Raw genomic sequence first — 27,349 nt, 5'->3', positions numbered from 1 at the left:
ATTGGTTTTCCTTTTCGTATTCAGAAGATGTGGTTTTCTCATCCGGATTTTTTGAAGATGGTGGAGTTATCTTGGATGGCGTCGGTGTATGGTAATCATGGTTTTATTTTTCCATTCAAATTAAAGCGGTTGAAGGAGGCTATCAAAGTTTGGAATCAATATGTGTTTTGGCAATGTTAATGCTAGATTAAAGCAAGCAACTCTTAAGTTTGAGGTAGCTAGTAGAAATTCAGATGATGATCCTTTTGATGTTTCTAAACTTAGTAATATGAAGGATGCTCTTGTTGAGGTTCAAGATATTCAAAGGCAGCAGAATATAATGTTAAAGCAAAAATCTAAAAATAAGTGGTTGTTGGAGGGTTCTAGTAACACTTCTTTCTTTCACAACTCTATTAAATTTCGTAGAAGTGCTAATACAATCTCGGAGCTTGTTGCTGAAGATGGAGTACTATTACCGAGCCGGTTCATCTTAGTGCTCATGTGGTTTCTTATTATCAGGCTAAATTCAATGGTGACGATAGTCAGGTAAGTGAAACTCTTTTTGATTATGATCATGATTCTATTACTGTGGAAGAGTCGCATATGTTGGATGCTATTCCTACTTGTGATGAGATTAAACAGGCGGTTTTTGATTTGGGAGCTGATAGTGCGCCTGGTCCTGATGGTTTCTCGGGGTGTTTTTATAGACATTGTTGGGAGATTATTCATAGGGATGATTTTAGCGGTTACTTATTGCTGGTCTTCTAAAACCATTCCTAATGGGGTTAATTCTAGTCTTATTTTTGCTTGCAAAGGTTAGGGGAGCTGCTAGTTTGAAGAACTTTAGGCCGATTGGTTTAAGTAATTTCTTCTTTAAGATTTTTACTAAAATCTTGGCTACGAGGCTTGGTAGTGTGTTGGGTAAGTTGGTGTCTGAAGAGCAAGTGGCTTTCATGAAGGGAAGGAATATCCATGAGAATATTAGTTTAGCTGATGGTGAATGAATTGCACATCAAAAGGAAGGACGGTAATTTGGATTGAAGCTTGATATCTCTCAGGCTTTTGATACTGTGAGCTGGTCTTTTGTTCTTGAAGTTTTTAGAAGGTATGGTTTTTCTGAAGATTGGTGCTCTTGGATTTGGAAAATTCTGGAATCGGCGCGTATTTCTATTCTTCTTAATGGTAGTCCGGAGGGTTACTTCAAGATTAATAGGGGTTTACGGCAGGGGGATCCTCTTTCTCCTCTTATTTTTGTTTTGATTGAGGATGTGCTTAGCCGCAACATCACTAAACTCTTTCAATAAGGATATGTCTTATATGGTAAAGCGTAAGGGTATTGCTCCAACATATTTTTTCTTGATGATGATATGATTTTTTGCAAGGGAAATATGAAGAGTGTGAAGAATTTGGTGAAACTTTTGGAGAGTTACCAGCAAGCATCAGGTCAAAGGGTTTGTAGGGAGAATAGCAAGATTTACTTTGGTGGTGGGACTTTGAGTAGGCGCCGGACCATTGCTACCTTCTTGGGTATGGAAATTTCTAACTTTCCTGATAGGTATTTGGGAGTTAAGGTGATGCCGGGAGTGGTAAAGTATAGTCACATCAGCAACGTTGTTGATAAGTTGAAGGATCAACTTTCGGTTCTGAAAGGTAAGATGTTATCTTTTCAAGATAGAGTTGTGCTTGTTAAGAATGTTCTTTCGAGATATTCCATTCATAACATGGCTGTGTACAAATGGCCGGTAAAATTAACTCTTCAATGTGAGCGTGTGATTCGTAATTTTCTGTGGTCGGGTGATTCCAACCTTTCTAGAGCTTTTGTAGTAGGTTTCGATAAGATTTGTAGTCCTTTAACGGAAGGTGGTCTTGGGATCACTAGCCTAAGGACTATGAATAAAGCTTTGCTGATGAAATTGTGGTGGTCTATAAAATCTTCTCGTAAGAGGTGGGCTCGGTTTTTGGATGCCAAATTCACTTGTAGGGATGGTCGTATTAAGATGGCGGGGGTGAAATCTTCTATTCTTCCTGGTCTTCGTTGGGTTCATAAGGAGATGGTGAATAACACGAAGTGTTTTATTGGAGACGGTAGGGATACTTCTTTATTCTTTGATATTTGGTATGGAAATACAACCTTAGCTAATGTTTTAAATCGCACGGACTTAGACAGATCAGCTCGTGTATGTGATATTATTGTGCAAGGTGATTGGAAGATTCAAGGAGTTCATTTGCAGCTCATCTTAAGTGCTGGTGTGGTACAACAAGATTTACCAAAAATTCATATGGGAGTGGATAGGCGTATTTGGATGCCTGATTTAAAAGGTAAATTTTCTGTCAAGGCAGCAAGGGAGTTGATTAGGAAGAAATATCCTATTTTGAGGGAGGCGTGGCTGTTATGGAAGAGGGTGGTGCATCCTTCATTGGCGGCTCAGAACTGGAAGTTTATTCGTGGTGCGTGTGCAACTCTTGATAAGGTACGCATCAGATTCAAATTTCAACTTGCATCCAAATGTAGTGTGTGTCAGATTGAGGAGGAGTCTCTCCAACATGTTCTTTGGAGCTGTAATTTTGCGCAAAGAGCTTGGGAGTGGATTGAAGGTATTTTCAACATTAAACCTCATTATGATATTATTACTTCTTACCATGAGGCAAAAAATCATAGTGGTATTGTTAAGGATTTGTGGTTGGTAGTGAATTTGGTTGTGCGTTCAGAATTATGGTTCACTAGAAACAAAAAAGTGTATGAAAAGAAGAATCCTTGTTGGTCTTTATTTCAAAAACGTGTTTTTAATTTGATGCAAGAATATTCAGTTCGAATGAAGAGTTTTATGCATAATTCTTTGGAAGACTTGAGAATTCTGGAGTTTTTTCGAGTTCGGCATAGAAAGGTGAAGTTTACTGATCCTAAGGAGTGTTTTTGGTTTTCTCCTAATGCTAATGAATTGCTTTTGTGCACGGATGGCGCCTCAAGAGGTAATCCAGGGGTGGCGGGAGCTGGTGTTGTTGCAAGGAATGCAAATTGTGAGGTGGTTGGTGCTATGTGTATTGGCTTGGGAGTTACTTCTAATTATTTGGCTGAATTGTATGGTATTATTGTGGGTATGGAGTGGGAAGTTCAGTGGGGATATGATTGCATTGTTATTAGATCAGATTCTACAAGTGTGTTGAAGGCTTTGGAAGAAGATAACGTTCCTTGGTTTGCTAGGCAAAGATGGATGGAAGTTAAAGGTTTATATGGTTCAATTCGTTTTGAACATTCCTTTAGAGAGGCAAATTTTGCAGATGATACCATGGAAAAGCGTGGTTGTTTATTAGAGGATGGGGTTGGTATTCATTTTGAAGGTCGCCCAGTTTTCTTAAGTTCAATTGAATTCCCAAATGTAATTTATTATCGTTTTAAATAGGTTTTAGGAGTTTTTGGGGTCACATTGATCTCTTTTCTCCTATATCTATCTTGTAAATAACTTTTTTATCAATACAATTTCTTGACTTAGCAAAAAAAAGGTAACAGTTTCTCCTTGTTCATATGCTTTTAATTTTATCTTTTAAACATTGAGGACAATGTTAGATTTAAGTTTGGGGGTATGGGAGAAACTTTTTAGTTGCACTTTTGAAACTTCTAGCGTCACATGGTATCCGGTTATCTAAGTTTACATACTGTTTCTCACCGAAAAGATAGAAATTGGAATGCTAGAGATAACAACTTATTGAGACATTAGAGAAAAAGACATTGAGATCCTTGAAATTCAGGAGAGAACTTGTTCCTTTTAGAGGGTAACCGTGATGGACCTAACCATACATGATGGAAAGGCAAGTAGGTCAGGGAAATGCCAGAAAGACAAAGCAACCTCACAATGTAGTCTTAGTTACTGTATTGCGACTCTCTTTCAGTAGAAACTTATCATCATCAACAAGCGGAGCGACATCAAAATCTATGAAGAAAGTTGAAGACGTTTTAGGTTTAGAAGCAACAATAGAAGAGAATAATTCAAAAATCAAAGTTGAAGTTATAAGAGAAAATGATATAAGTTGTTAGAATCCATGATACCAAGACATCACAAGTTGCGAAGATCCAAGTTTTGAAAGTCCTTCTCTCATGGCCATGTAAATTTTTGTCTTGTAATTTTTTGCTTTCAAAAATAAAAAAAAAAATGAAGAAAAAAAAAAAAAACATCATTACGTTCTTTTTGTTCAATAAGGCCATAGGGAAGAAGAAATTTATAAGTCAAGCAAGAAATCGAAGAGAAGAGTTAATTGTCAAGGTTCTATGAGGTTCGAGAGTTTATCATCAACAGTTGAAGACCGAAGAAGGCGTTGTTTCTACTGAGCACTGTGAGAGAGTCGAAGAAAGATGCATTTTGGTTTCTTTGTTAGTCTGCTTTCAATGTGGCACAAAATCTTTCTAGCACTGGTTTAACTCATCACACGTAATTAGTCCAACTGTGTAGCAGATGTCCCTCTCATTTTTATCTCTCTCCTAATCTTATCCAGCTGTAAAGCAGCGGACGCATCTTACAATGTTTATCTAGCTGTGTAGCGGATATCTCTTTATCTAGCAGTGGTGTGGATGTGTCTCCCCTTTTCTTCAGTCAGCTTTAGAGCTGAAACCTTTAATTTCTCTGACATTCTACTTACTTGGAGATAGGTTGAGAATATGTATGTCCTCATAGCTCTTTGGATACTTGTGACCAATTAGGAGTAAAGGTTTTGTGGGTACACCTCTGGTAAACCCTCCTGAGACAACACTCCGCCGCTAGGGCCACCTAGCAGTTTAACGGCCTGCTGCACGTGCTAAATGTAGTCTTTTTATCTTTTCAAAAATAAATTTTGCTCGAGGACTAGCAAATAATAAGTTTGGGGGTATTTGATAGACACATTTTTGTGTTTAATTTGATCTCAATACTATATATTGTTGGCACTCGAGTTTGTACTAATTTTGGTGTTTTATGTGTTTGTAGGCACCTTTGAAAAATAAACATTTTTTGGAAAATTCGGCTCGAAAAGTTGGTAAAAGCCCCGGAGGACACGTGTTATTCGGACTCTCACTGTTGGATAAGGGGCACCTCAATTACTAAGGGGGACCCCAGGTCACCCCAAAAGGCATCTGCTATTCGCACTCCAGTACAGGATTAGGGGGAGGTCATCTTCTCCATTTGAATTTTGTTTTTGGCGGGAAAATGGAGAACACTTCTGCAGATTTTTGATCGAATTGTTGAACGTGTTCTAGGGAGATTCAATGGCTGATTTTTGGTAGATAGTTGCGATATGGCCTATTAAACACACTGTGGGCGTTTGGTTCGACCAGAATTGGCTAGAATCATCTAAACCATTCACGGGTTGAAAACAGGGCAGTTCGTGTGTATCACGGGTTTCACGTGATTTGGAGAAGATTCAACGTGTTTTGTGCGTGCATGGAAGACCCTCACAGCCTGTTGGAGCGTGAAGGAGTTAAATATGGTAATTTGGAGGCTTGAAAACGCGTGAGAAGATGAAACAGGAAAGAAAATATTCCCAAAAATATTTTCTTTACTGCCGAGCTAAAGAGAATTATATGGAGTGAATGAGCGAGATTCGATGGGTCTGTTGGCTATAAATAGGTTGCTGGGGTTGAGTAGAAAGGGTGTCGAGAGTCTGGGGGGATGAGGAGAGCCAGAGAAGAAGAAATTCGAGTTTTCCCAAACTCGGTTTCTGCTGCTGCTGCTGCTGATGAACATGAAGAACACGAAGAACGGACCTGCACCAGCAGTCGTTGTGCTACAATAATAACGACTCACACCTATGGGTCGTACATCAGGCAGACTTATTTGCTACAGCGTTTGCGACAGAGCTCCAGCAGTCTTATTTTGTCACTGAGGGTCGTAGTTCTCTGGTTTGTAACAAATATAATTGTTACAAACCCGGTTTTATTGTATTTCTCATATTCTCATCATTTGTAAACCATTTTTGAGCATCAATGAAATTCTTTGAGAGGTTTTCCAACATGATGAGCGGCTAATTCTCTCGTAACCAAGGCAATGGATGAAGCTATTCACACATGAACAATGGGTAACTATTTCATTTTCTCTAATATTAATTATAATTCACTCAATCACTGCTTTTGCAGAGTTCTTAAAAGTTTACATAATTTTCTTCATTAGTTGTGATTCAATTAGATAGGTTATGCTTTGGTTAGATAATCTATGCTTAAGGGATACAATTAATTTTTGAGAATATGTTTGATTATTTGTGGATTAAGAAATAAAGGATTAAAAGGATAATTAGAGTTATGAAATATTTGACATCATTCATGTGTAATAGTGGATTCTAGTGTCTTGGTTACCTCTCGCCCACTTTGTTAATATTTTTGTATATAATTTTATTAAATCTTTAAATTTAATCTTCACAAGTCCGAGAGTTTGAACCTCATTACTACAACATCATCAAAAACATTACATCATGTGACCGGCTTGAATTTATCGACCATTTGAGGAATGTACATGCAAAATGGGGATGAGGTGATCGGCCCCTTTAGGAGAGGGATGGCCGATAGTGCTCATGGCACCTCATTGGTCGACCCAAATTACATCTAAGCCGGTCAAACTATCCGGTCAACTTGGATGGTTCAGATGATTTGCGGCAGTTTATGGTTATCGTTTAACCTAATTAAGACCCCTATGGGAAGCGTGACTATCCCTCTTTGGGCGATAATTCAGAGCAAAGAAGGTAGGCTAGGAGTGACCTGATTGGCTGAAATAGTAGATAGCCCGTAGGTAGCTGTCATGGAGCTTACGCGGTCATGTTATGAGAGCGCGAAGCTTGTTAAGTTGACCGACCAAGTCGTGTGGTCGTGATCGTTCTGCGACTGTCTTGGACGGTCTAGATTGAATTTCTTATATAAACAAGAAGCTTGACTAGCCTACTTTGGCCAATAATTTAGAGCGGAGCAGGTAGGCTAGGAGCGATGTAATTGGTCGAGGCAATAGATGGGTGGCTGATTTTTATAACAGCACCCTATTTTCCGAGTTTATAAGGGATTATGTTAGCTAATGGAGCTGGCCAAGTCGTGTGTTCGTGATCAATTTGCGATTGACTTGGACGGACAAGATCTGTTTTCTTAAGAAATATAAGCGCTTAGGCCAGCCTACTTCCAGTAACAATTAAAAGCGGAGCTTGTAGCTTTGAAGCGATACGATTGGCCGATAGGAAAGAGGGGCCCGTGGACATCGATATGGAGAAAGGCCGGTGGGCCATGGAAGGCGCAAGCTATGGCAAGTCGACCGGACAAGTGGCGCGGCCGTGCCCCTTTTGCTATTGCCCAAATTAGTCGCGGTTTCCCTTTTTCCCTATTTTCCAACTTTTGGTAGGATTTTGCTCCTACTAGATCTATTCCTATCTTGCTTAGGTTTTAGTCTCGACCAATCAGGATCAAGATATCATGCTTGCTCCGTTTTTAGGGCAAAAACTCTAATTTTTTGTGAGTTGACACAAAATTAGGTTAAAATTTGATTTATAGAGTTAATGAGAAATCTGTTTTGACCAAGATGTTATTTGAAAATGTTGTTACTGTCTTGATGATGGGTCTGTTAGAACAACTAAATGACTAATATCAGTTTTTGTAGGCATGGAGTTTGAGTATGTGGGTTCTAAATGACTACCAAACATCTATTTTCACTGGGTTTGTCATCTTATGAAACACCACAGTAGTATGTTTCTCGCTCACCCTTGGTTTCGTTTTATCTCGGCTTTTACCTGTTACATTAGATGGGTTTATAACTTTGATATTTTGATAACAGTCTTAGTGCCAAAAGGAGCTGCAAATGGAATTTCATCAACTGCAGTGTCTTTATTCAAAGTATTAGGTTAAGCTGGTGGTGGTTCCATGTAAGTATAATGTTTTCCATATTCTCAATGTGGTACAAAAACTAGTTTACACTTGTTAGCCATTTCTGAGATTATTTTGTTGTGGTTCAAAGGTCTTGTAGCTGATGGCAGAAGATTACTACTTTTAGAACAAGCAGGGAGGTAATAATACTGCATTAACATCTCAAATATTTATGTATGTTAACTCTGCAACCATTTTCCCATTCTCAGTTCACTATTGTGATTAGTTTCATCTGAAATTTTGCAGATAAGTCCTGCTTCAGTCCTGCGCGGTGCTCGGGAATGTGTTATGCTTGACGGAGACGAAGTTCGCAGTAAAGGAAAGTGAGTTTTTAGATTTAAAACTCCTTAATTTTTGTTCTTAAGATGTTGATTAGTCCTTATTTCACTATATTGAAAACTTTTTACTTGAAAGTATCCTTGCGTTGTAGAATACTTAAGTAGCGTATTCATGACTTGCAAAATACTTTCCACCTAAAATTAGATGTTTAATTTACATAAATAATAATGTTCTCTTTACGTTTGCTTTGCAGGTTTATACTAGACTAATGATGCTCTAAAGGCTTTTATTCGCTTATTTATCGTACATTTTAGTTTGAGGTGTACGCAAATGGATCCATTAAATGTTGATTGTAGTGTCCCTTCAGTTTATCGTACATTTATAAGGAAGCTCCTTATGTGAGCGAGGTATAATTACATGGTTTAGGAAGTGGCTATTCTGCATAGAGGTGATGTGGCTAAAGCTCTCACGGTGGACCACACAGCTCGACGAGAAGGTGAGTGTAAAAGAAATCAAGGTAGTGTATGATTTACAAAGGGTGGAGATTCAAAGAGGTGCTCAAAGGGTTCATGGTATCTTTTTGTTTCAGGTAGCATTGAAGATCTCCATCTAAGGGAATAGGTATGTGTTTCTGTTAACTTTAATGGGAATTTTGGTTCATTTCAAGATTTTGATTGCAAGTTTATTACAAATAGTTGATCTATGGGTTTGTTTCATATGTTCAAATTGTACAACAAACTCGCAATATTATTGTGAATGTGATATGTTTACTCTAGTTTTCCCTACAAAGTTTGTTGAATACTTGTAGATGAATTAAATTGTAAGTTGAGAAGACTGTAGATGCAATAATTTGATTTTAGTTGAGGATTGATTTTGAAGCTTTGAGAAATTAACATAATAAGTTAATATCTTCTTGCTATCTGCGTGAATATCTGGGCCTGGTTTTATATAACTAATTAGGCATATTTTTATTCATTTTCCGTTCACTCATTTCTTTCTTTGCCTGCTGCAGGAAATCACTTCTACTGGAATTAAGAAAGGTGAGTTGTTTATAGCTGATGTTAACACTCAGCTGAAAAACAAGAATATCACGACTAATGTCAAAGTTGACACAAACTCTAGGGTAAGTTGTTGTTTTTTTTAATAGTTGACTGATGTTTACTTTGTTGTAGTTGTACACATATATTTGTTGAGAATTAGTCCCACATTGCTAACCTTCCTAGACTAGATCCTCCTTATATGCATGAGAGCCTCTCCACTCATTTCCAATTGGTTTTGAGTTGGAATCCCAAGTGCTATTATGGTATCAGAGTTAGGCCTAGGCCCTCTATGTGTAGTAAGACCCTACGTGGGCAGGCACTCATGCAGCGGTCCACGTGTAAGGGTTCGCCCTTCACGTGGAGGGGGCGTGTTGAGGATTAGTCCCACATTGCTAACCTTCCTAGACTAGATCCTCCTTATATGCATGAGAGCCTGTCCACTCATTGCCAGTCTACAACCGAACAAGTTCACCAATATGAATTAGTTTCTTTGTATCTTTTTCAAATATATTAATGTACATGATTTATCTTGACACTTTCAGCTCTCCGCAAATGTTTCAATCGACGATCATGCACCTGGTCTCAAGGCAATTTTTAATTTTTTCGTTACCGATCAAAGGTATGGAAAGGTAATTGGTTTTCACCTTTCGGTTAACTTTTTATGTTAGTTATAGGTAGACATTGTTGAGTACTGCACAAATTAGACTAGATTTTCCTTTGTTAGTCAATGCATTTTGTTGACTCTCGGTTCATCTCATCTTATCGAATGTTGATCAAGTTCTTCTCGTTGTCTGAATTTGTTGCCAGAATCGATGGGTTATTAAATCAAAAATATATTTGCTTATTTTACCATGTATTTGTAATCTGCTAGATGCATCTGTTAACATTAATCTGATTCAGACTAGAAATTTAAAAGGTGCAGATCTTAATCTTACTCTGTTTTTGTAATCTAGTAATATTTTGCTGGGAAGTAAAATGACGATTTGATGTATTGTGTTTTTGATGATCGTAACATGAGGGTTATGTTAGTGATAATCACATCTCTGAGTGGTTTGGATGGTAACAACTCGAGCTTCAGTATCAACATGAGTACAACAGCATCAGCACTAGCATTGGCTTGACAGCAAACCCCGTGGTCAACTTCTCTGGAGTTGTAAAAACACCCCTTCTTTCTCTTGGTACTGATCTTTCTTGTGACACTGCATCCGTTAACCTCACCAAATGCAATGCTGGAGTGAGCTTCACAAATGTTGACCTGATTGCTGCTGTCACTTTGTGAGTATTTTCTTTTGAGCTCTTTAAGAAGTAAAACTCATAGATAGCTGATATGGATGACAAACACTTTGTTTTTAGTTGTTCAGTGTTTTTCTTGTTTTGATTGCCAGGCTCCTTGTTTTCTTTTGTTGATGTGTGTGTTTTTTTCAATGCTTCTTACTGCCACATTGACAATCCCTTGACCAATACAGTTGTTGGTGCCGAGCTTGCCTATAGTTTCAGTACAAATGAGAACACCTCAACCACCGGTACCCAGAAATCTTTGTTCCCATTGACTTCTATCAAGGCTAGGATCAACAACCATGGTAAGGCAAGTGCTCTTATCCAGCATGAGTGGAAGCCAAAGTCCCTCTTCTCCGTCTTAATTAACCAACTGACGGTGAGTTAGAGTAGCCAATAATATTATACTAAGTTTTCATCAACCAATCTAGTCTTTGTTATAGAAAAGCTCGGGTAATAATACTGGTTTCTTGTATGACTGTTTTACATTTTACACATTTATTTTACTGTCACAATTAGGAACTGAGAATGTGATGCTTAATATCTAATTTCTAATATGAATTGTTCAGGTATGATCATGGGTACAATTGGGTCAACCGTCTATTAAAATCTTTAGCAGTCGCACTGGCTCTCGTTTTCCTTACTAGGTATTCATATTTTCCCTAAATCTAATTAGGCTCAAACTTTATGTTCAAATGATGGAATTGAATTTAGACTGTTGGATTATATCTCACTGAAGGATTGAGAAATACATCCTTGAAATATAATTAATATCCATAACATGTCAGTTAGATGCATAATTATAATTTTTGGTGTTGTCTCTTAAAGATTTCATCATCATACTTCTGTTTTTGCGTGTTGTCTCTTCACTTGGTGTTTACCTTGTGCTTGTACCATCCAATTTCTTGACTAATCAATATATCATCTGTTGTAGCCATGGTTTTAAGTCTAATTTGAAGGAAGTGACCATACCCATCACCTATATATCGGTAAGTCATACTTATCATATCCGATTTCTTTGGCGATGTACATTTATATCCCTTTATTTCTTCTATTTTTCAGAATCATAACTTACTTTTGCTACAGATACACCATTATAAGTTGGGGGGAGTTTATCATTTTGTTGTTTAATCAATTGTCTATTAGTTAGTCATGTTTTTTAATCGTAGTACTTACTAGCTAGCTTGGACATATGTATTGCTTTGAACTTAGGATTTCAATCCCTTTTTGTATAATTTTATACCTAATGGATATAATGAATGAATGTTGAATTTTCAGTTTGAGTTTGAATTTGAGTTTTAGTTTTGGTTTCATTTGAATTTCAGTTTGGGTTCTATTTGAATTTAATTTGAGTTTCATTTGATGTTCAACAAGATTATTTCAGATTCAACCATTCAGGCATTTCAGCAAATTTGAATCTATATTTTTTTTCTATTATAATTTATATCTATGACCGGTTTAATGGGTCTGTACCTCGTTACCATTAGAATCAGTAGATATTCTGAGAACCACGACTTCTGGTCGTACAAAAAAAAAACGCTTTATCCACGACCCCATCAGAGACCGTCAAAAACAAGTACTTTAATTCATATATATGACCTGTCCTGGCGGTCACAGAACTTTTATGTTCCACTAGTGCCATTTATTACTCTTACAGTAGCGCAACATTGGTTTCGTTGCCGCAGCTTGCGCATTTCGTACCTTCGTGCATATTTTGATACAGACACTTCGGGAGATTGATGCTACTCAGCTAAGAGTGAGCATTAAATGTCATATTATGTCAGAATCAAGAGTTCAGCTAAGAACACAACATAAAATAGATATTTAGCAGGCTCCGGATTAATGGATAATGCAACTAGGAGCTTAAATAAAATTCATAGAATATCGGGGACTATTGCAACATGCACCAATATTATTCTAATAAATTTTGTATATAGAGATACTGAATTACTCAACACATATGTAAGCAGAGAGACACATGCACTCATCAGCTTTAAATGGGTCTACTTCTTAACAGAATGAAGGCACATAAATATAGGGTTTTACGGTTTTAGCCCTGAACTAAAAACCACCATCAACAGTAAGGTATTTGGGAGTCAGAAAAGGGACATGGAGTTATTGGGTAGTTTTTAGAGCCGTAGCCAGACATCAATGGTAGTTCTTAAGATTTTTATTCTTTTTCTTTTCTTTATTTTTTTAATGAGTAGCTAAACCCAATCTCTGGGGCGACGGAGGAAGTTGCAATTCTTTTATGATTTTAGCATCGAGCTTAAATTGATTATATGATTTTAACTAATTAGTTGTGTTTTTTTATTGAAGGAGCATGCTTAGCCTAGGGTTTTGATGTCCCATGCTTTTGATTAACAACTAATCTTTTGAAAATCTACTTGTCTAGGCAATATTTTTAGAATCAAATTAAACATTTGAGTTGAATAATTATTGTTATTAATTGAATCACTAATTTTGATCAATGGTGGAATCTTAGTCTTAGCGATTCACTAATTTTAGTCTTAGTAATTCACTAATTTTGAATCACTAATTTTTTTATTAATTTAAATTTTCTTTATTTTAGTATTTAAATTAAGTCTAAAAATCGAAAATCTTCACTAGTCTCAACAAACCTTTTTCTACAACTATTAATATTTTATTACAGCTAGAGTATTTTTTAAACACAGAACAATATACTGCTAGGAATAACCTAGACGTATATCATAAATTGCGGTGAGGAATTTTCGATTTTCAGTTCTCATCCTATCGACTAAATTATAGGTGGGAGTTCTTATCTTCCCAGCGTAACTAAATTATTTCTCAGTCGTGTCCTAAAGTTACGGCTGGGAACACAAGAACTCCCACCCATATGCAGTTTCTGAAACTGCTTTTTTGCAGACCTTAATTCTTCAAAACCAATTAAACGATCATAAAAATGCATAAAGAAAGAGTGGGGTTTTCAATTCATACCTTATAGCAATTATATCAGGAGTATCAGCGTCAGCTTCATCTCCTTCATTCACTACTTCATGATCTTCAGTTTCATCTTTACTTGAAGATGATGAATTTGAAATCCCTGGTTAAGGGGTTGTTTCAGATTCGCTCCTTTCAGATTTTCCTTCGTCTTCACCGTCGTTCATAGAAAGAATTTACTCGACAATGAATTTTTTTTGAATCGATGATTAATCATCTTGAAACGGAACGGAGAAAATAAGAAGTTGATGAAAATAAAAATAAAAAAGGAGAAGAGGAGGAGAAGAGGAAGATGTGAGCCGTTTACGATTTCAGTTCTTATTATTTTATTTTTTTAATTTAGTTTAGATTAATTAGTGGAAGGGTAACAGGGGAATAAGTAAAATTTATTGAGGGTGTTTTTAAACTTTTACATACATTTGGTCCCACATCCATATTTTAGACATTATAATCTAGTGCAGCCCCCAAAATCCAAATGGGTGCAGCCCCAATAATAAAATTGAAAAGAGTTGAAAAAAAAAGATATTAGCATTTCCATTCTCTATAATCCACTAAATTCATCTCACTCCATTTCGGTGAATCTGACACTCCTGGTCTCTCAAAAAAGGAAAAAAGATACAAATGTTACTAGTTGGGTTGATATTTTGTTTCAGTGCCAAATTATAGAAAAATTTCAGTCACTTTGGACGAAGCAATATCAATAAGTAAATGAGAGAATGGTGGTTGATGATGGTAATAGAACTAATAAATGGAGGTGTGGGTTTTTATATATTTCTTGGTCTCTTTTTGTTTTTCTTGATAATGAGTTGAATTTTGATGTTTTTGTGTTGTGGGTTTTGTTTCAGAGAGAAAGAGATGGAAGGAGAGAATAATTTAAGAACTTTAGAATGTTTAAGAGGAAGATTACTAGCAGAAATAGTAGCTTCAAAAGCAGCTAAAGATGATGCAGAATTCATGGAAAACAAGGTTAACTTTATCCAACATTGTTTTTGCATTTTGTTTTCTTTCTCATCTGGTATGATAATCCCTTTTCATATTCTGACTAATTTTGAAATTTTTTGGTGGGTACAGTTAATGGAGCTAGAAAAACAACTAAGTACAGAGACTGAATTGCAGACAAGAAACTAAAGTTACTAATGAAAAAGATGAAATCTATGAATATTGCATCACTTGTAAAGTCATCTACTAGTTCTTCAGATCTCAGAGAACCAGAAAAGCAAAATTCTGATTCACAAATTTCTAAGCTAGTAAAATTGTAAAATGTAGTACGTCACTTGAGGGAATTTCTGATGGTTCAACTACAAGAGTAGGTAGAGAAAATTCAGTATGTACTTTATCAGATCATGATCATCAAATGACAACAACTGCGAGTAGTTCGGGTTTTGTGGGTACAGCTCATTCTTGTAAGAATAGCGACGATCGTTTTTCCAAGGAAGAACCTAGAAAATTTAAAGACGATGAACCAAGAGAATTTCAAGAGGAAAGACAAAACAACATTCAACAGGAAGAACCGTGTGAAATTCAAGACGAAAGACACAGAGAATCAATGGCAGACCATATGAGGTATTGAGTTCTTGATCAGTCAACTGCATTTTCCATGTTTTGGGATGGCTAGATATAAATTTGTATCTGAATATATTAGTTTGTTCTGTCTTCTTTCAGACAAACTTCGATAGATGAAAAAGAGGCAAGTGAAAACAACCCAGACGAGTTTGTCACTAACTCGTTGGCTTTAGTTCCAGCTACTATTTGGCCAACGTCAACAACTAATGAACCAAAGATTAACAGCGGAAAAGTTCTTGATGTTCTTACTGCTTTAGGACATGCAAAGAAACAACTTGAGAACTCAATGGGGAGAAAAGATGTTATTTGCTCCAGATGAGTGACTTCCGTTTCTCCACAGTTAGTGTTATTAATAAAAACACTGCTTGTTGGTATTACATTTCGATCATTTTCATAAGGTTTTGTTACCAACTAGTACCATACGTCGTTTGTTATTTACATTCAAAATTTCGCTACATCTTTCTCAGAACCCACATTGGGTCAATATATCACGTACTGCCTATCAACAAAGATTGTTACAACATTAAATTTCAAAACGAAACAAAGCATCACCACCACTATCAGCTATACACGTTTAAGGAATATGTAGGTTATTGACAGTTAAATGTTGGTTCTGTTACTTAAATATATCGTCGGTTCTGAACCAAGTTTGCTTAATAATTGGAAATGAGTTGGTATTACATTTTGAACAGATCCGACTCTGACTGCCGATTAAAAACATAAAATCTTAGAATGATCACTGCAAGATCCCTGTTCCTCTATGCAACTGTTCAATCAATTTCTTGTCCTAACTGATAACATGAACATGACGAGGGCCTCATACAAGCACTCAAATATATGGAGTATCGCATTTAAGTATTTTATTTCTCTTAATCAATGTAACAATGTTCAAAAACATACTTTCGCAGTGATGCCTGAAGAACACCTTCTCTAAAAGTCAGGGAGAAGCAGAGTTCCAGAATTCAAGTGGCTTCATATGCTGGAAAACAAGATTAAAACATTAGGGAAACCAAAAACAAAACGTAATCTATGTTTTCATTAGTATTCTAACATATGACAGTAGACCAAAAGGGGTACTTTCTTTAAGGAAAGTTAACACTTCAAACATAAGGATGCCCTAACATCCTTTGCTCTGTTGGTCAGCTAGATACTGTAAGTTTTTATAGAGTTTTACCTCTGAAATAGGCATTTTAGTTCTAACAGAATCTATTAATGAGAAGTCAATATCTGCTACAACAATACCAGTTGAAACTCGATCTGCAACAAAACGCAAAAAAATAAAAAATATTAAGTGTTGGTAGACTGCCATTGAATTCGAGTACGGGGATACCTTAAAAAAACAACTATCCCTGATGTAGGACATCTTTCTCTGTATCAACAATGGTTGTTGATCCTTTTCTTTTATATCAACTTTAACAGTTGATCCCATGCTTATGGATCAACTATGACAGTTGATCCCTTACGTCAGTTTAAGTTTATTTGCTTTGGAAGTATTTCCTTTTCTAGTTTTCGTTAAACTCTTTCCTTTTATCATCTCATGTAATCCTATATAAAGGCTAGGTCTCTTGTTTACAAGAACACAACTTATTATTATTTTTATTATCAAAATTGATTATCAATCTTTATCTTTAGAATCTTGATTCTAGAATCAGTTTTCTATTAAGTTTCTGACGAAACTTAAACCTATCCATGTTACCCTAATCTGTGCTACACTAGTTGGTAGCAGATACAATGTTTTTAGTTTTTATCTAGAAACAGATCCTTACACAGCTTCCGCACAATTTCAACAACCCTACAGATTTCATCAACCTTATTTCTTTTCTTCTGTAGTATTCAATGGTAGATAAAACTCCTACCCTAGCTGAAATCGCAGAACTTTTGAAAACTATTCAAACCTCTATTGATACAAATAAAACTGACATCAAAGATCTTACAGATGGTATTAAAAAGCAGTTTGGATCTATTGAAACAAGGTTGATATCCCATGGAGAGTATATAAAAAAATTATTGAAACACACTGGTTTGGAAAAGAAAGACATACCTGATTTAGTCGATGATACAGATGGAGAGAAGAAAATTGGGGAAAAAGAAGTTGATGAAACAAAGAAAGTTAATCCTTCTTTTGTTAAGAATAAGTTTACTACTGATAATATCTCCCATAATCTTCAAAATAATGAGCCTTTAGAAGGTTTTCTTAACAAAAAACTTACTCCTGTGACTATCCACAGTGATGAAGAAGACCAAAGCGAAGAAGTTGAAAGACAGAAGTGGATGGATGAAAAGAGATTAAATTCTACTATGAATTCTTATGGCAATCTACCAGAATTCAAATTAAAGGCTGATAAACCTAGTTTTCACGGTGGTTTACAAATTGAAGGTTTACTGGATTGGTTTTATGAAGTAGAATCTTTCTTCAAGTTCATGGACGTCCCTGACTCTTTTAAAGTAAAACTGGTAGCCTATAAATTGAAAGGTGGAGCTGCAGCTTGGTGGGAAACACTATGCGAAGATCGAGATAAGTATCATAAACCTCTTATACTTACATGGACTCGCATGAGACGTTTATTAAGAGAAAATTTTTTACCAAAAGATTATAAGAAGCAACTGTTTATCAAACTTCAAAACTGTCGACAAGGAGCTAAATTAATTGACGAAAATGTAGCTGAATTCTATGGTTTGGTTGCTCGTAACCAATTGAAGGAAACTGAAGAACAATTAGTTGCACGTTTTATAGATGGATTGAACAATTTAATTCAACAAGGGATGACACAATCAGCTTTTACAATGGTTGAAGCAATACAACAAGCTCTTAAGGTTGAAAGGCCTGTGCTCAGTACTTCTCGCCAAGCAAATCCAAGACAGGCTCGTTATCAACATTTTTACAAAACTTCCAGACCATACAACTCTTATGGTTACCAGGGTGAGAAGGGATCAACAGTCGTTGTTGATCCATATTCACAGGGATCAACTGCCTTTGTTGATCCACATGACAGAAGTGCAAGCCAAACGTATCAGCAACATCAATCTACATCTGTTCCTCCAAAAACTGCTCCAACAATGAATATATCATATGCTAAGCTACCTCAGGCTACTCCACGACGGGATTTTGTTCGAAATACTAGAAGTAATCCTAATCAACAACCGTTTCCACCATTATCTAAACCCTCAAATCCTTATTCAAAATTTCGATGAGATAGATGTAACAAGTGTAACCAAACTGGCCATACTTCTAGTGATTGTCGCAAGTTTCATGCTTACATTAATGAAACTCCAGAAGAAACACAAGAAGAAGAAGCTCTTGGAGATGATGAGTTACTTTATATTCAAGAACATGAGACTTATGATGTTGATTTCCTTGGAGTAATTCGACTAGTTTTAATCACTGAACCATGTCCTAATCAAAGACATAGTATTTTCAGATCTCATTGTCTCATTGAAGAGAAACTTTGCAACATGATTATTGATAGTGGAAGTACAGAAAACTACGTTTCTGCAAAACTAGTTGAAAAACTTGGTTTACCTGTTACTCTTCATCCAAAACCATATTCAGTTGGTTGGATAAACAGTTCTTCCACTCAGCAGATCACTCATCAATGTTTGGTGAAGTTTTCTTTCCCTGGTTATTCGGATTATGTTTTATGTGATGTAATTAACATGACAACAACAAGTTTATTATTGGGAAGACCATGGTAGTATGATATTCGTGATGTTCATAACTGTTATAAGAATACTTATACCTTTGTTCATGACGGTTTCACCAAAGTTTTGTGGCCTTTACAATCTTCTTCTTCACTCAAAGAACCAACAGACAAGAAGACTACTGCGTTGGTGGCTACAATTGTTCATTCTTTGAATACACCATTCCCTGAGCTCTCATGAAGTTACTAAACCAATGGTGGAGATTCCAGACAAGGTACAAACTTTATTGTCTTCTGTTAGTGACTTATTTCCAGCTGAGTTACCAAATGTTTTGCCTCCATTAAGAGATCTACAACATCAGATAGACTTTATACCTGGAACTTCTATTCCTAATCAACCTCATTATATGTTAAGTCCTAAAGAGCATGATATATTACAAGGTCAGGTTGATGATTTGTTACAAAAAGGTTTGATAAGACTTAACAAAAGTCTTTGTGCTGGTCCAGCCTTTTTAGTAGACAAGAAAGATGGTGGATATCGTATGTGTATTGACTGTAGAGATTTAAATAGAGTTACAATACCATATAGGTTTCCTGTACCAAGAATTGATGACATGATTGATATGCTTTGTGGTGCTAAAGTCTTTACCAAGCTTTATTTACGTAGTGGATATCATCAAATACGTATCCGTGAAGGTGATGAGTGGAAAACTGCATTCAAAACTAAGGAAGGTTTATATGAATGGTTAGTAATGCCATTTGGTTTATCTAATGCTCCTAGTACTTTTATGCGCCTCACGAATCAGGTTCTCCAACCTTTTCTTGGAAAGTTTGTCATTGTATATTTTGATGACATACTGATTTTTAGCAACAATGAGGAGGAACATCTTACACATTTATCTCATGTTTTTAAAACATTACAAGACAATGTTTTGTATGCGAACTTAAAGAAGTGCACATTCTTTACAAACAAAGTTACTTTTTTGGGATATGTTGTGTCAGATAGTGGTATCTCTGTGGATGATTCTAAGGTTAAGGCAATTGTGGAATGGCCTACTCCAACATCTATACATGAAGTAAGAAGTTTTCATGGGTGAGCTTCATTCTATAGAAGATTTGTGAGAAATTTTATTACAATTGCAGCTGGTTTGACAGATTGTTTGAAGTGTGATACTTTTGAATGGACTGAAGAAGCAGATAAAATCTTTAATCTTCTTAAGGAAAAATTATGCAGTGTACATGTTCTTGCCTTGCCAAACTTTGATAAGCCTTTTGAGATTCATTGTGATGCTTCTATTGTTGGCATTGGTGCTGTGTTATCTCAAGAAGGACATCCCAGTTGCATATTATAGTGAAAAGAATTCAGATACAAGGAAGAAGTGGTCCACTTATGAGTTGGAATTAATTGTTCTTGTTCAAGCTCTTAAGAATTGGAATCCTTATCTTATTCACAGTGAGTTTGTTGTCAACACTGATAATCAAGCTCTCAAGTTTTTGAAAACTTGAGCAAAGGTCAATGAGATGCATGATAGATGGTTATCTACTATCAACCAATATACTTTTTCCATTAAACATCAAAGTGGAAAACTTAATCAAGTTGTTGATGCTTTGAGTAGGAGAGCTCATCTTCTGGTTACTCTTAAACATGAGAGTTTAGCCTTTAATTTCTTAAAGTATTTATATAATGAAGACAAAGAATTTAAGCAACTCTGGGACAAGTGTGGTTCTTCAACAGGAAGTGTTGATGATTTTCTCATTCAAGAAGGGTTTCTCTTTAAAGAAAATTGTTTATGTATTCCACAATGTTCTCTACGTCTTCATCTCATCCAAAAATTACATGGCAGTGGCATTGGTGGACATTTTGGACTTGATAAAACTATAGCTTTGGTTGAAGAACGTTATTTTTGGCCTTCTATTAAAAGAGACGTTCAAAAGTACGTATAAACATGAATAATACCAGAATATTAGAAGCAAGATATCACATCAGATTAGATAACCTAGTCAAGAAAGTTAGAACCGAAAAAGTTAAGACATAATACATAACATTGGGTTTCAATTGCACGAGCATGAAGAAGAATCTCCCATTGAGCCTCCCCAGTTATCTTAGTAAAAGCTGCAGGTACTAAGAGAACCTGCAAGGAGTTCTCATTGGAAATAAACACGAGGTTATGAAACACAATGTTGAACTATTTTATTCTTCTTTTGGTGAAGAAAAAGAACAGAAAAACATAATATGTTTAGTAAACGAAATTCATATTCTACCTGTGCTTGATGCTGATAACCGCTGGTAAAGCTCCGGAAACCTCAAATCGTAGCAGACAGTTATACCCAAACGCCCAACATGACTATCTACTACGACAACATTCTTCCCTGAAAACTACAGTAGTTTAATAATCTAGTATCCAAAAGTCACAAATTGCCGCTTGTTGGTATAGAAACAACCGTATATGGCTAGCGATTAACACGTAACATAAAGATGTATGTATAGATTGGAAGGGAGGCTTCGATGGGAAATGCACAAGATGGTTGTGTGTTCAATGGTAATCAACCAATTAATTAGGTTCAGAAGGTTACTGAAACTACAGTGCTTTTGGATGGACAGTTACCTCCATATTTCGCGTAATATTCAACAACCAAGTAGAATATAGATTTATGATCATTTGAATAGAGCTCATTTTTTCAATCTAGGGAATTCATGTGGGGTTCTAATGACCCATTAATACTTCTAACCATGTATGTGCTATTGTTCATACCTGTTTCAGTAAAACAACTCTCCTTGAAGACAGCTCCTCCAGGAATATCCATATCAAACCTTCAGATAATAGGAAAGATAAGAGCATTATACTGTAGCAAGTACAAAGGTTTTCTGTAATCTTTACCATGTGATGACAAGATATTCGGTTGATAGTTCAAACTAATGTAAGAAGACATAAAAATAAGCCCAATCGGATGAGAAGACGTACCTTATAAGTGTATTTTCCGGTATGTGCTCCTAAGATTCCCAGTATCATCAATTAAAACATGTGCATTACACAAGTGTGTATCATTAGGTTCTTTCTCTTGAAATCCTCCCAGTGACAACCATATGTTGGATTCTCTGTCATTTACAAACTACAAATTTTTACACTCAAAGTGATCAAAATATCAGTTTACATATACTAATGGTAGCTGGGTCTTTCTTTACCTAGCCAGGGAACAATATTTTTGCATGATTGGCCCATCTAGAGGTTTCGCAATTTTCATACTTTCTCCATCTCTGGCACCAACAAAAGAAAAGTTTTCTGGAAAACAAAGCATTTTTGCTCCAGCAACAACAGCCTCCTTCAAAACATAAATACTAAAACCAATTTAATTCGATTTTCCTAACGATTTTGATCCAATTCATTCTTAATCTATAAGAAAAAAATATTTTACCATTACGAGATGAGAACAAGTATTGAAATTGGAAGTTAGGTCATTGATTGATGTCATCTGTTTAGCAGCTATTCTCACTGTGTTGTTGTTGTTGTTTGCCATCGATGAAGAAGAGGACTAAGTCAGAGTTAACGAAACGGAACGGATCACTGGAAGGCGAGTGATGAAGTTTGGATCCGAGTCAAAACCAACTGCCATCTTAATTTGACTTCTCTGACTTAAATTTTTTTTATTCTATTCGGCAGAATTTGACACGTGTCAAGTTCACAGGATTTACAAAAATCTATTTCCTTTCTCTCTCTGAATCTGCTGCAGCTGATCAATGGGTGTGATTGAAAAAAAGAATGTCCCGTTAATGGAATCGCAACTCGCCAAGTGTATGAGATTGACCAAAATATTATGGCCTTTAGATCTGCTACATGGGTTGATGAAATCTCCTTCGAGTGGTGTGCCGTGCTCTCTCAAAGGAAACATATTAATGCTGCATAAGTAATAATGGAATGGATACAGATACTCATGTATTTAGATGCAATTTAAGTTATGTCAATTGTCGGGGAGACTGGAAGAATAATGGGTGCAAGTTGTAAAGTTGGATCCACCGAATGGTTTCCCTGAACCAGGTGAAAGTATCCAAGTTTATGCAAGGATTCAGCTGAGCACTTGTTTCAGCCTCTAATCTTACAAGAACTTCACAAAGATAAACCAAACAACAAATGATCAACCTTATTCAAGTACACCTATTTTATTCTGCATTTTCTTTCGCGTACAAAAGATATAAATCCCTGTATGAACGTAACACAACTAAAAGATGACAACCGCTTGAATTCAAAATATCAATATCAAAACTAAAAAGAGAACGGGTGTCTTGTATTCATTAATTATGCCTACTGTAGGATTTTTTTATAGAGAGCCTTGTGAGTTGCACTTGCAGCAGAAATCTGCAATAACTCCGGTATTCTACTGGTTCAAAGTTCCTCTTTGGCAATATTAAGAAGCTTGGCTAATTCTCCACTTTCATAAGCATCAAGGGTATCTGACATCAGTTTCATCAATGAATTAGTACAGTGTCAAGAATTTGCCAAGTAATGTTCTGTAACTCTGAAGATAAATCAAATCATATGCATGGCTGAGGCTGGTTAAATTACCGTCTGAGCCACCTATGTGTTCTCCATTAACAAAAACTTGTGGTACAGTTCGCCTGCCAAGTTTCTCGCCAAGTGCACCTTGAATATCGTACCCATCATCTGAGGAAGAAAATGAAATTTCGTATAAGTTTTGTACAACTTACACTACATATTGTTAAAATGGTAACCAATATGTTGGAAAATTCTGACATGGTTGGCGAGATGATCTAATCTATCCTTTCCATTTTGTATTAACACCAACGCATAGAGTACACTACTTGTTGTGAATGGGACAAAGTCTTTTAATTACCATACAGAAGACCGTTGCTGCTGATATATGTCTTTTGTACACAAATGGAACAATTTTTTGTATAGTATTTGTAGGTTTGTCTTTTTCTACGCATATAATGTACCTAAGATGCAATTCTGCTTGTTCAACTCCACTTTAAATTATAAAATCTCATTCTCAGAAACCCACCATGCTGTGACGAGAATCGAGAAAACAAAAACAACACCATCTTACAGAACTAGACACCATAGAAAAGGGATGGACACATGAGTATAAAATACCATTAGTATATCATCCAAGTCTTGAGAACAAAATTGAAGGTAGTATATACCTCGTTCGTCCAATTCAATGACATGAGGTGTTTGATTCAACTCTTTGAAAACAGCTTTCGCCCTCTTACAGTATCTGCACAAAACAGCAGAACAGAATCAATGGTGATGGATACATTTACAGTAATTGTATAAAATTCCCAAGCACAAGAATAACCAGTGGCAGCAGCATGTGAAGCTATAAAACAGGATGCCATTCGCTATGCTCAGGTATCTCTGGGCATGTTAATGTTACAGTAAAGTGAGGGCAGAAATAGAAGCAAGGACATAAGGTCTTTAGTATATGGAGCCTACCCATCAAATGAGTGACTGAGTTTAGCTCTAGCTTATATACTATTAGAAAACCTAATTGAGGCAAAACATCCTACTACCACCAAATGTTTGCACAGTTCTATTCATAAATCCAAAGAATGGAATAATCTTGTGAATTAAACATTTATATCCTTTAAAGTCGTATTAATAAAAGTCCTACAAGATTAGGTCTGATCCCTCTGGACCGGGAGCTACTTCAAATTATGAATTTAGAACGATATAGTTAACAAATTTAAAACACATACCTCTTAAACTAACAGAACAAGCATCACACGCATCAACATGGGAACTTCATTACCAAATTCAAGATCAATTAGGAAAAAAGTGAAAGAGTTAAAGGATACTTACGGGCAATAAGACTTAGAGAAGATAACAATGTTATGAGAAGAGATAGTTTTGTCAATAAATGCAGCCTCAGAAGAAGATCCAGATCCAGAAGTTGCATATACAGTTGTTGTTGATGAACAAAGTGAAGCTACAATTATAGTCATCATCAAAGGCATACCGCGATTCATAATCATCATCCTTCTTCCTATTGAACTTATCTCACTCTCACTTTGTCTCTCCAAAACTCTTACTCTTAATCTCTTCTGCACGTACAACAGCAAACAAAATCATTTAAAACCCGGATATATTTTTGATTAAGATGTGGGTTAACAGTCGGATCAGGGTCGATCCAGACCCGAATTAATCACTTTACTAATCAAAACCCTAATTAACAATGACATCTGCGATTATAACTTTGACTTACCTTTGAAAGTGGGGAGAATGAAGAAAAATTGGAGTTTAATAGAAATGGAACCAGTGACTCCGTGTAGTTATCTGAAGATTGATGAAAAAAAATTGTCAGAAAATTGAATTGGAAAACAAATTCAAGAAGAAGAAGAAGTGATTACTGACTGATTGAGAGAAATCGAGGAGATTTAGTTGTTGCTGTCGAGAAAGTCGTAGTTTTCGGAGTAGAGATTATGAGAGAAGGAGATGAAGACATGGTTTTAGTACGTGTTGAAAAAGAAGAAGATAATACTTGTTTTATGAAGAAGATGGTTTTCTTCATTGTGGAGTTGAATGTTTTTTGTTGTTTTCTTCGAAATGGGATTCTTACAGGAAGGTTAATAACGTCAATGTACACATCCTTGATTTCTTTTCTACGGTGGTAACTTGAAAGTTGGTTGAATCAAGAAATCACCGCCAAAAAGAGAGGGTCTGTTTGGCAGTACAAAAACTTAGGACAAGCTGTACATTAGGAATTACCATTAGGTACTACCATCATAAAACAAATATTATAAAAGAGCTCAGGGCAGGATCAGGGTGCCCCTTAGACGCAGAAGCCTAGCATCTCTTGAAGCGCTCAAGTGGATTAAGGAACTGAAGATAACCTTATATTGTTTTGTCAATAATTACAAAAATCTCGTCTCGTCTATGCATGGAGTTCAAACTTCTCAGTATTATTGGAGAGTGCAGAATACTATCTTGAAATGCAGAAACTAATTTAGCTTGTTTAGTCATGTGTCTTTTATTTTTAGACATAGAAATTTCTTGTTTTCAGTTGACAAATTAGCTAAAGAAGCTAGAGTGTTAAGTGCTAAAAGTTTCTCTACGGAAACCCTTCTGAATAGGCTAAGTAGCCTTTTATAGTAGTTTGAAAATGCACTGCTCTTCTCGTAAGTAGTGGCGATAGTCAGGTTGTCAAGAGATGGATAACATGGAGATGATGTAGGTGAGGTGAGATAATTTAGGAAAGTTTCTGGAAAACCATTTTTCACCATATCCACTATCTCTCCAACTGCTATAACCGTCACCACTACTTTAGCTTTTCACATGAGGTGTTGCCACGCCGCATGTTTTCGTAGACCACCGGACCAATACCCCATGAAGAATCTCTCTATGTGATGTATTTTGATGTTCCTTAGGTGTTTTAGATGAGCTATGGACTTCATCTTGTTTAGGTTAAATCGTAGCCATTGATATGCCATATGCCTTATAGGCATATGTTGAATCGTATTTTGTGGAGCTGCTATGAGAAACAACTTGGCCATGACCAACTAAGGCATTGTGGCATGCTCATGGCCTGTTGAGGCGTTAGATGGCATGTTAATGGCGTAAAAGTGGCATAATACGTCCGCACTTTATGCCACAGCTAAGATGGAGAGAAATATTCCAGAACATAATCTTTATGCGAGATGTAGGAATGCTAAATTATTGTATGACCTTTGGATGTCTTATTTATGGTCATAGCAAATGGCGTAACGGCGTTGCCATGTCCTTTAATGGCGCGCTAACTAAGAAAGTTGTGGTTTTGTAACGGCTTAATGTGCTTATGGTAATTAAGACCGAAATTGTTGGATCTCTTCTTGTCCATAGACTTTTACAGTACATGTGCGACATTATAGCACGCCTATAGTCATTCATAGAGGTTGGACCAATGCGTGTTTGGCCATGACTCGATATTGGCCGATTATGGCATAGGAATGATACGAATAGGTCATGGCCTATTATTAGGCTTTGGCCTCAATTCGTCCAAGGTCATCGGGATGGGATTCCTATTTTAGCTGGGATAACCAAGTTGGATTTGGAATGGAACTAGGTTAATCATAAACGGATTATGAGTTAAGATCGGATCATTTTTAGACCGTTGATTGGCCATGGCCCTAATGGCATATTAAGAATTCACGAACTTGGCCACGACATGTTGATGCCTTATAGGGGAAAAATAACATTTATTATGGTCTTGGCCATAGCTGGCCGAGGTACCATAAAATTGCGGCTCTCGTGTTATGTCATTGGCCGTGACTGGCCAAGGTCCGATAAAGTTGCAGCAGCCTTGGCCACGGCTAGTTAGGGTCCATCAATATCGCAACATCCTTGGTTATGGATGGCAAAGGTCCGGTAATATCGCAACAGCCTTGGCCACGGCTGGACAAGGTCCGATATTACCGCAGCTGCCTTGGCCACGGCTGGTCAAGGTCCGATATTGTTGCAATTCTCCTTCCATGACTTTGGTCGTGGTTAGCCAAGGTCCTATATTGTCGCATCTCCCCTACTCTTGGCCAAAAATCCGGCCAAGCTGCGTATGCGCGATGAGCTAGGCCACAAGCTTGGTCATAGCTGTCTGCTCTGAAATAAGTGTAGCAAGTTGTGTATGGACTTGGTCAACGTCGGTCTAAGTCGTATTTGGCGCGGCAAGCGGTAACGACACAAATATATTCGTTGGGCTTTGAGCCCTAGCCCAACCCAATATGGATGCCTTAACCAAGTAGTTATCCCATAGAAATATCAGTAAGCATG

The 27,349-nt window shown here is 36.5% G+C and overlaps 3 protein-coding genes and 1 pseudogene across 4 annotated transcripts; 2 read left to right on the top strand and 2 right to left on the bottom strand.

Annotated features, from left to right (window-relative positions):
- Positions 1-8,567: 8,567 nt before the first annotated feature.
- Positions 8,568-11,006, top strand: LOC113343827 (mitochondrial outer membrane protein porin of 36 kDa-like). Its single transcript, XM_026587942.1, has 6 exons — positions 8,568-8,705; positions 9,129-9,239; positions 9,699-9,806; positions 10,235-10,432; positions 10,559-10,810; positions 11,001-11,006. The coding sequence occupies exons 1-6, from the start codon at positions 8,568-8,570 to the stop codon at positions 11,004-11,006; spliced, it is 813 nt and encodes a 270-aa protein (XP_026443727.1).
- A 2,885-nt stretch (positions 11,007-13,891) lies between these two features.
- Positions 13,892-15,429, top strand: LOC113343800. 2 transcript variants are annotated; one of them, XM_026587920.1, is made up of 4 exons: positions 13,892-14,124; positions 14,238-14,358; positions 14,464-14,955; positions 15,055-15,429. In XM_026587920.1, exons 3-4 carry the CDS (start codon positions 14,747-14,749, stop codon positions 15,272-15,274), a joined length of 429 nt encoding a protein of 142 aa, XP_026443705.1. In that variant the 5' UTR covers positions 13,892-14,124; positions 14,238-14,358; positions 14,464-14,746; the 3' UTR covers positions 15,275-15,429. The 2 variants fall into 2 exon arrangements, with proteins under 2 accessions (XP_026443705.1, XP_026443704.1); XM_026587919.1 differs by having other exon boundaries at positions 13,892-14,146.
- Positions 15,430-20,590: 5,161 nt separating this feature from the next.
- Positions 20,591-22,205, bottom strand: LOC113343826 (annotated as a pseudogene).
- Positions 22,206-22,705: 500 nt separating this feature from the next.
- On the bottom strand, positions 22,706-25,115 carry LOC113343801 (glutaredoxin-C4-like). Its single transcript, XM_026587922.1, has 6 exons — positions 24,962-25,115; positions 24,813-24,883; positions 24,410-24,651; positions 23,752-23,825; positions 23,153-23,251; positions 22,706-23,040 (listed from the first exon to the last, which is right to left on the bottom strand). The coding sequence occupies exons 1-6, from the start codon at positions 25,050-25,052 to the stop codon at positions 22,973-22,975; spliced, it is 645 nt and encodes a 214-aa protein (XP_026443707.1). The 5' UTR covers positions 25,053-25,115; the 3' UTR covers positions 22,706-22,972.
- Between the last annotated feature and the right edge of the window lie 2,234 nt (positions 25,116-27,349).

This window comes from Papaver somniferum, unplaced genomic scaffold, assembly GCF_003573695.1.
Source record: "Papaver somniferum cultivar HN1 unplaced genomic scaffold, ASM357369v1 unplaced-scaffold_67, whole genome shotgun sequence".
NCBI lineage: Eukaryota > Viridiplantae > Streptophyta > Magnoliopsida > Ranunculales > Papaveraceae > Papaver > Papaver somniferum.
Note: the sequence above shows the minus strand (reverse complement) of the source record. Positions and strands in the feature narration are given on the sequence as shown.

What these genes read in the sequence shown, in the direction of transcription:
- LOC113343827 (XM_026587942.1), top strand. Translation starts at nt 8,568, where the DNA reads ATGTGGCTAAAGCTCTCACGGTGGACCACACAGCTCGACGAGAAGGTG. An exon ending in TAATTGGTTTTCACCTTTCG is followed by an intron (nt 9,807 to 10,234) that starts GTTAACTTTTTA and finishes CTCGAGCTTCAG; the next exon opens with TATCAACATGAGTACAACAG. An exon ending in TGATTGCTGCTGTCACTTTG is followed by an intron (nt 10,433 to 10,558) that starts TGAGTATTTTCT and finishes TTGTTTTCTTTT; the next exon opens with GTTGATGTGTGTGTTTTTTT.
- LOC113343800 (XM_026587920.1), top strand. Translation starts at nt 14,747, where the DNA reads ATGACAACAACTGCGAGTAGTTCGGGTTTTGTGGGTACAGCTCATTCT. An exon ending in TCAATGGCAGACCATATGAG is followed by an intron (nt 14,956 to 15,054) that starts GTATTGAGTTCT and finishes GTCTTCTTTCAG; the next exon opens with ACAAACTTCGATAGATGAAA.
- LOC113343801 (XM_026587922.1), bottom strand. Translation starts at nt 25,052, where the DNA reads ATGTCTTCATCTCCTTCTCTCATAATCTCTACTCCGAAAACTACGACT. An exon ending in TCCTCGATTTCTCTCAATCA is followed by an intron (nt 24,884 to 24,961) that starts GTCAGTAATCAC and finishes ATCAATCTTCAG; the next exon opens with ATAACTACACGGAGTCACTG. An exon ending in TTCTCTAAGTCTTATTGCCC is followed by an intron (nt 23,826 to 24,409) that starts GTAAGTATCCTT and finishes TGTTTTGTGCAG; the next exon opens with ATACTGTAAGAGGGCGAAAG.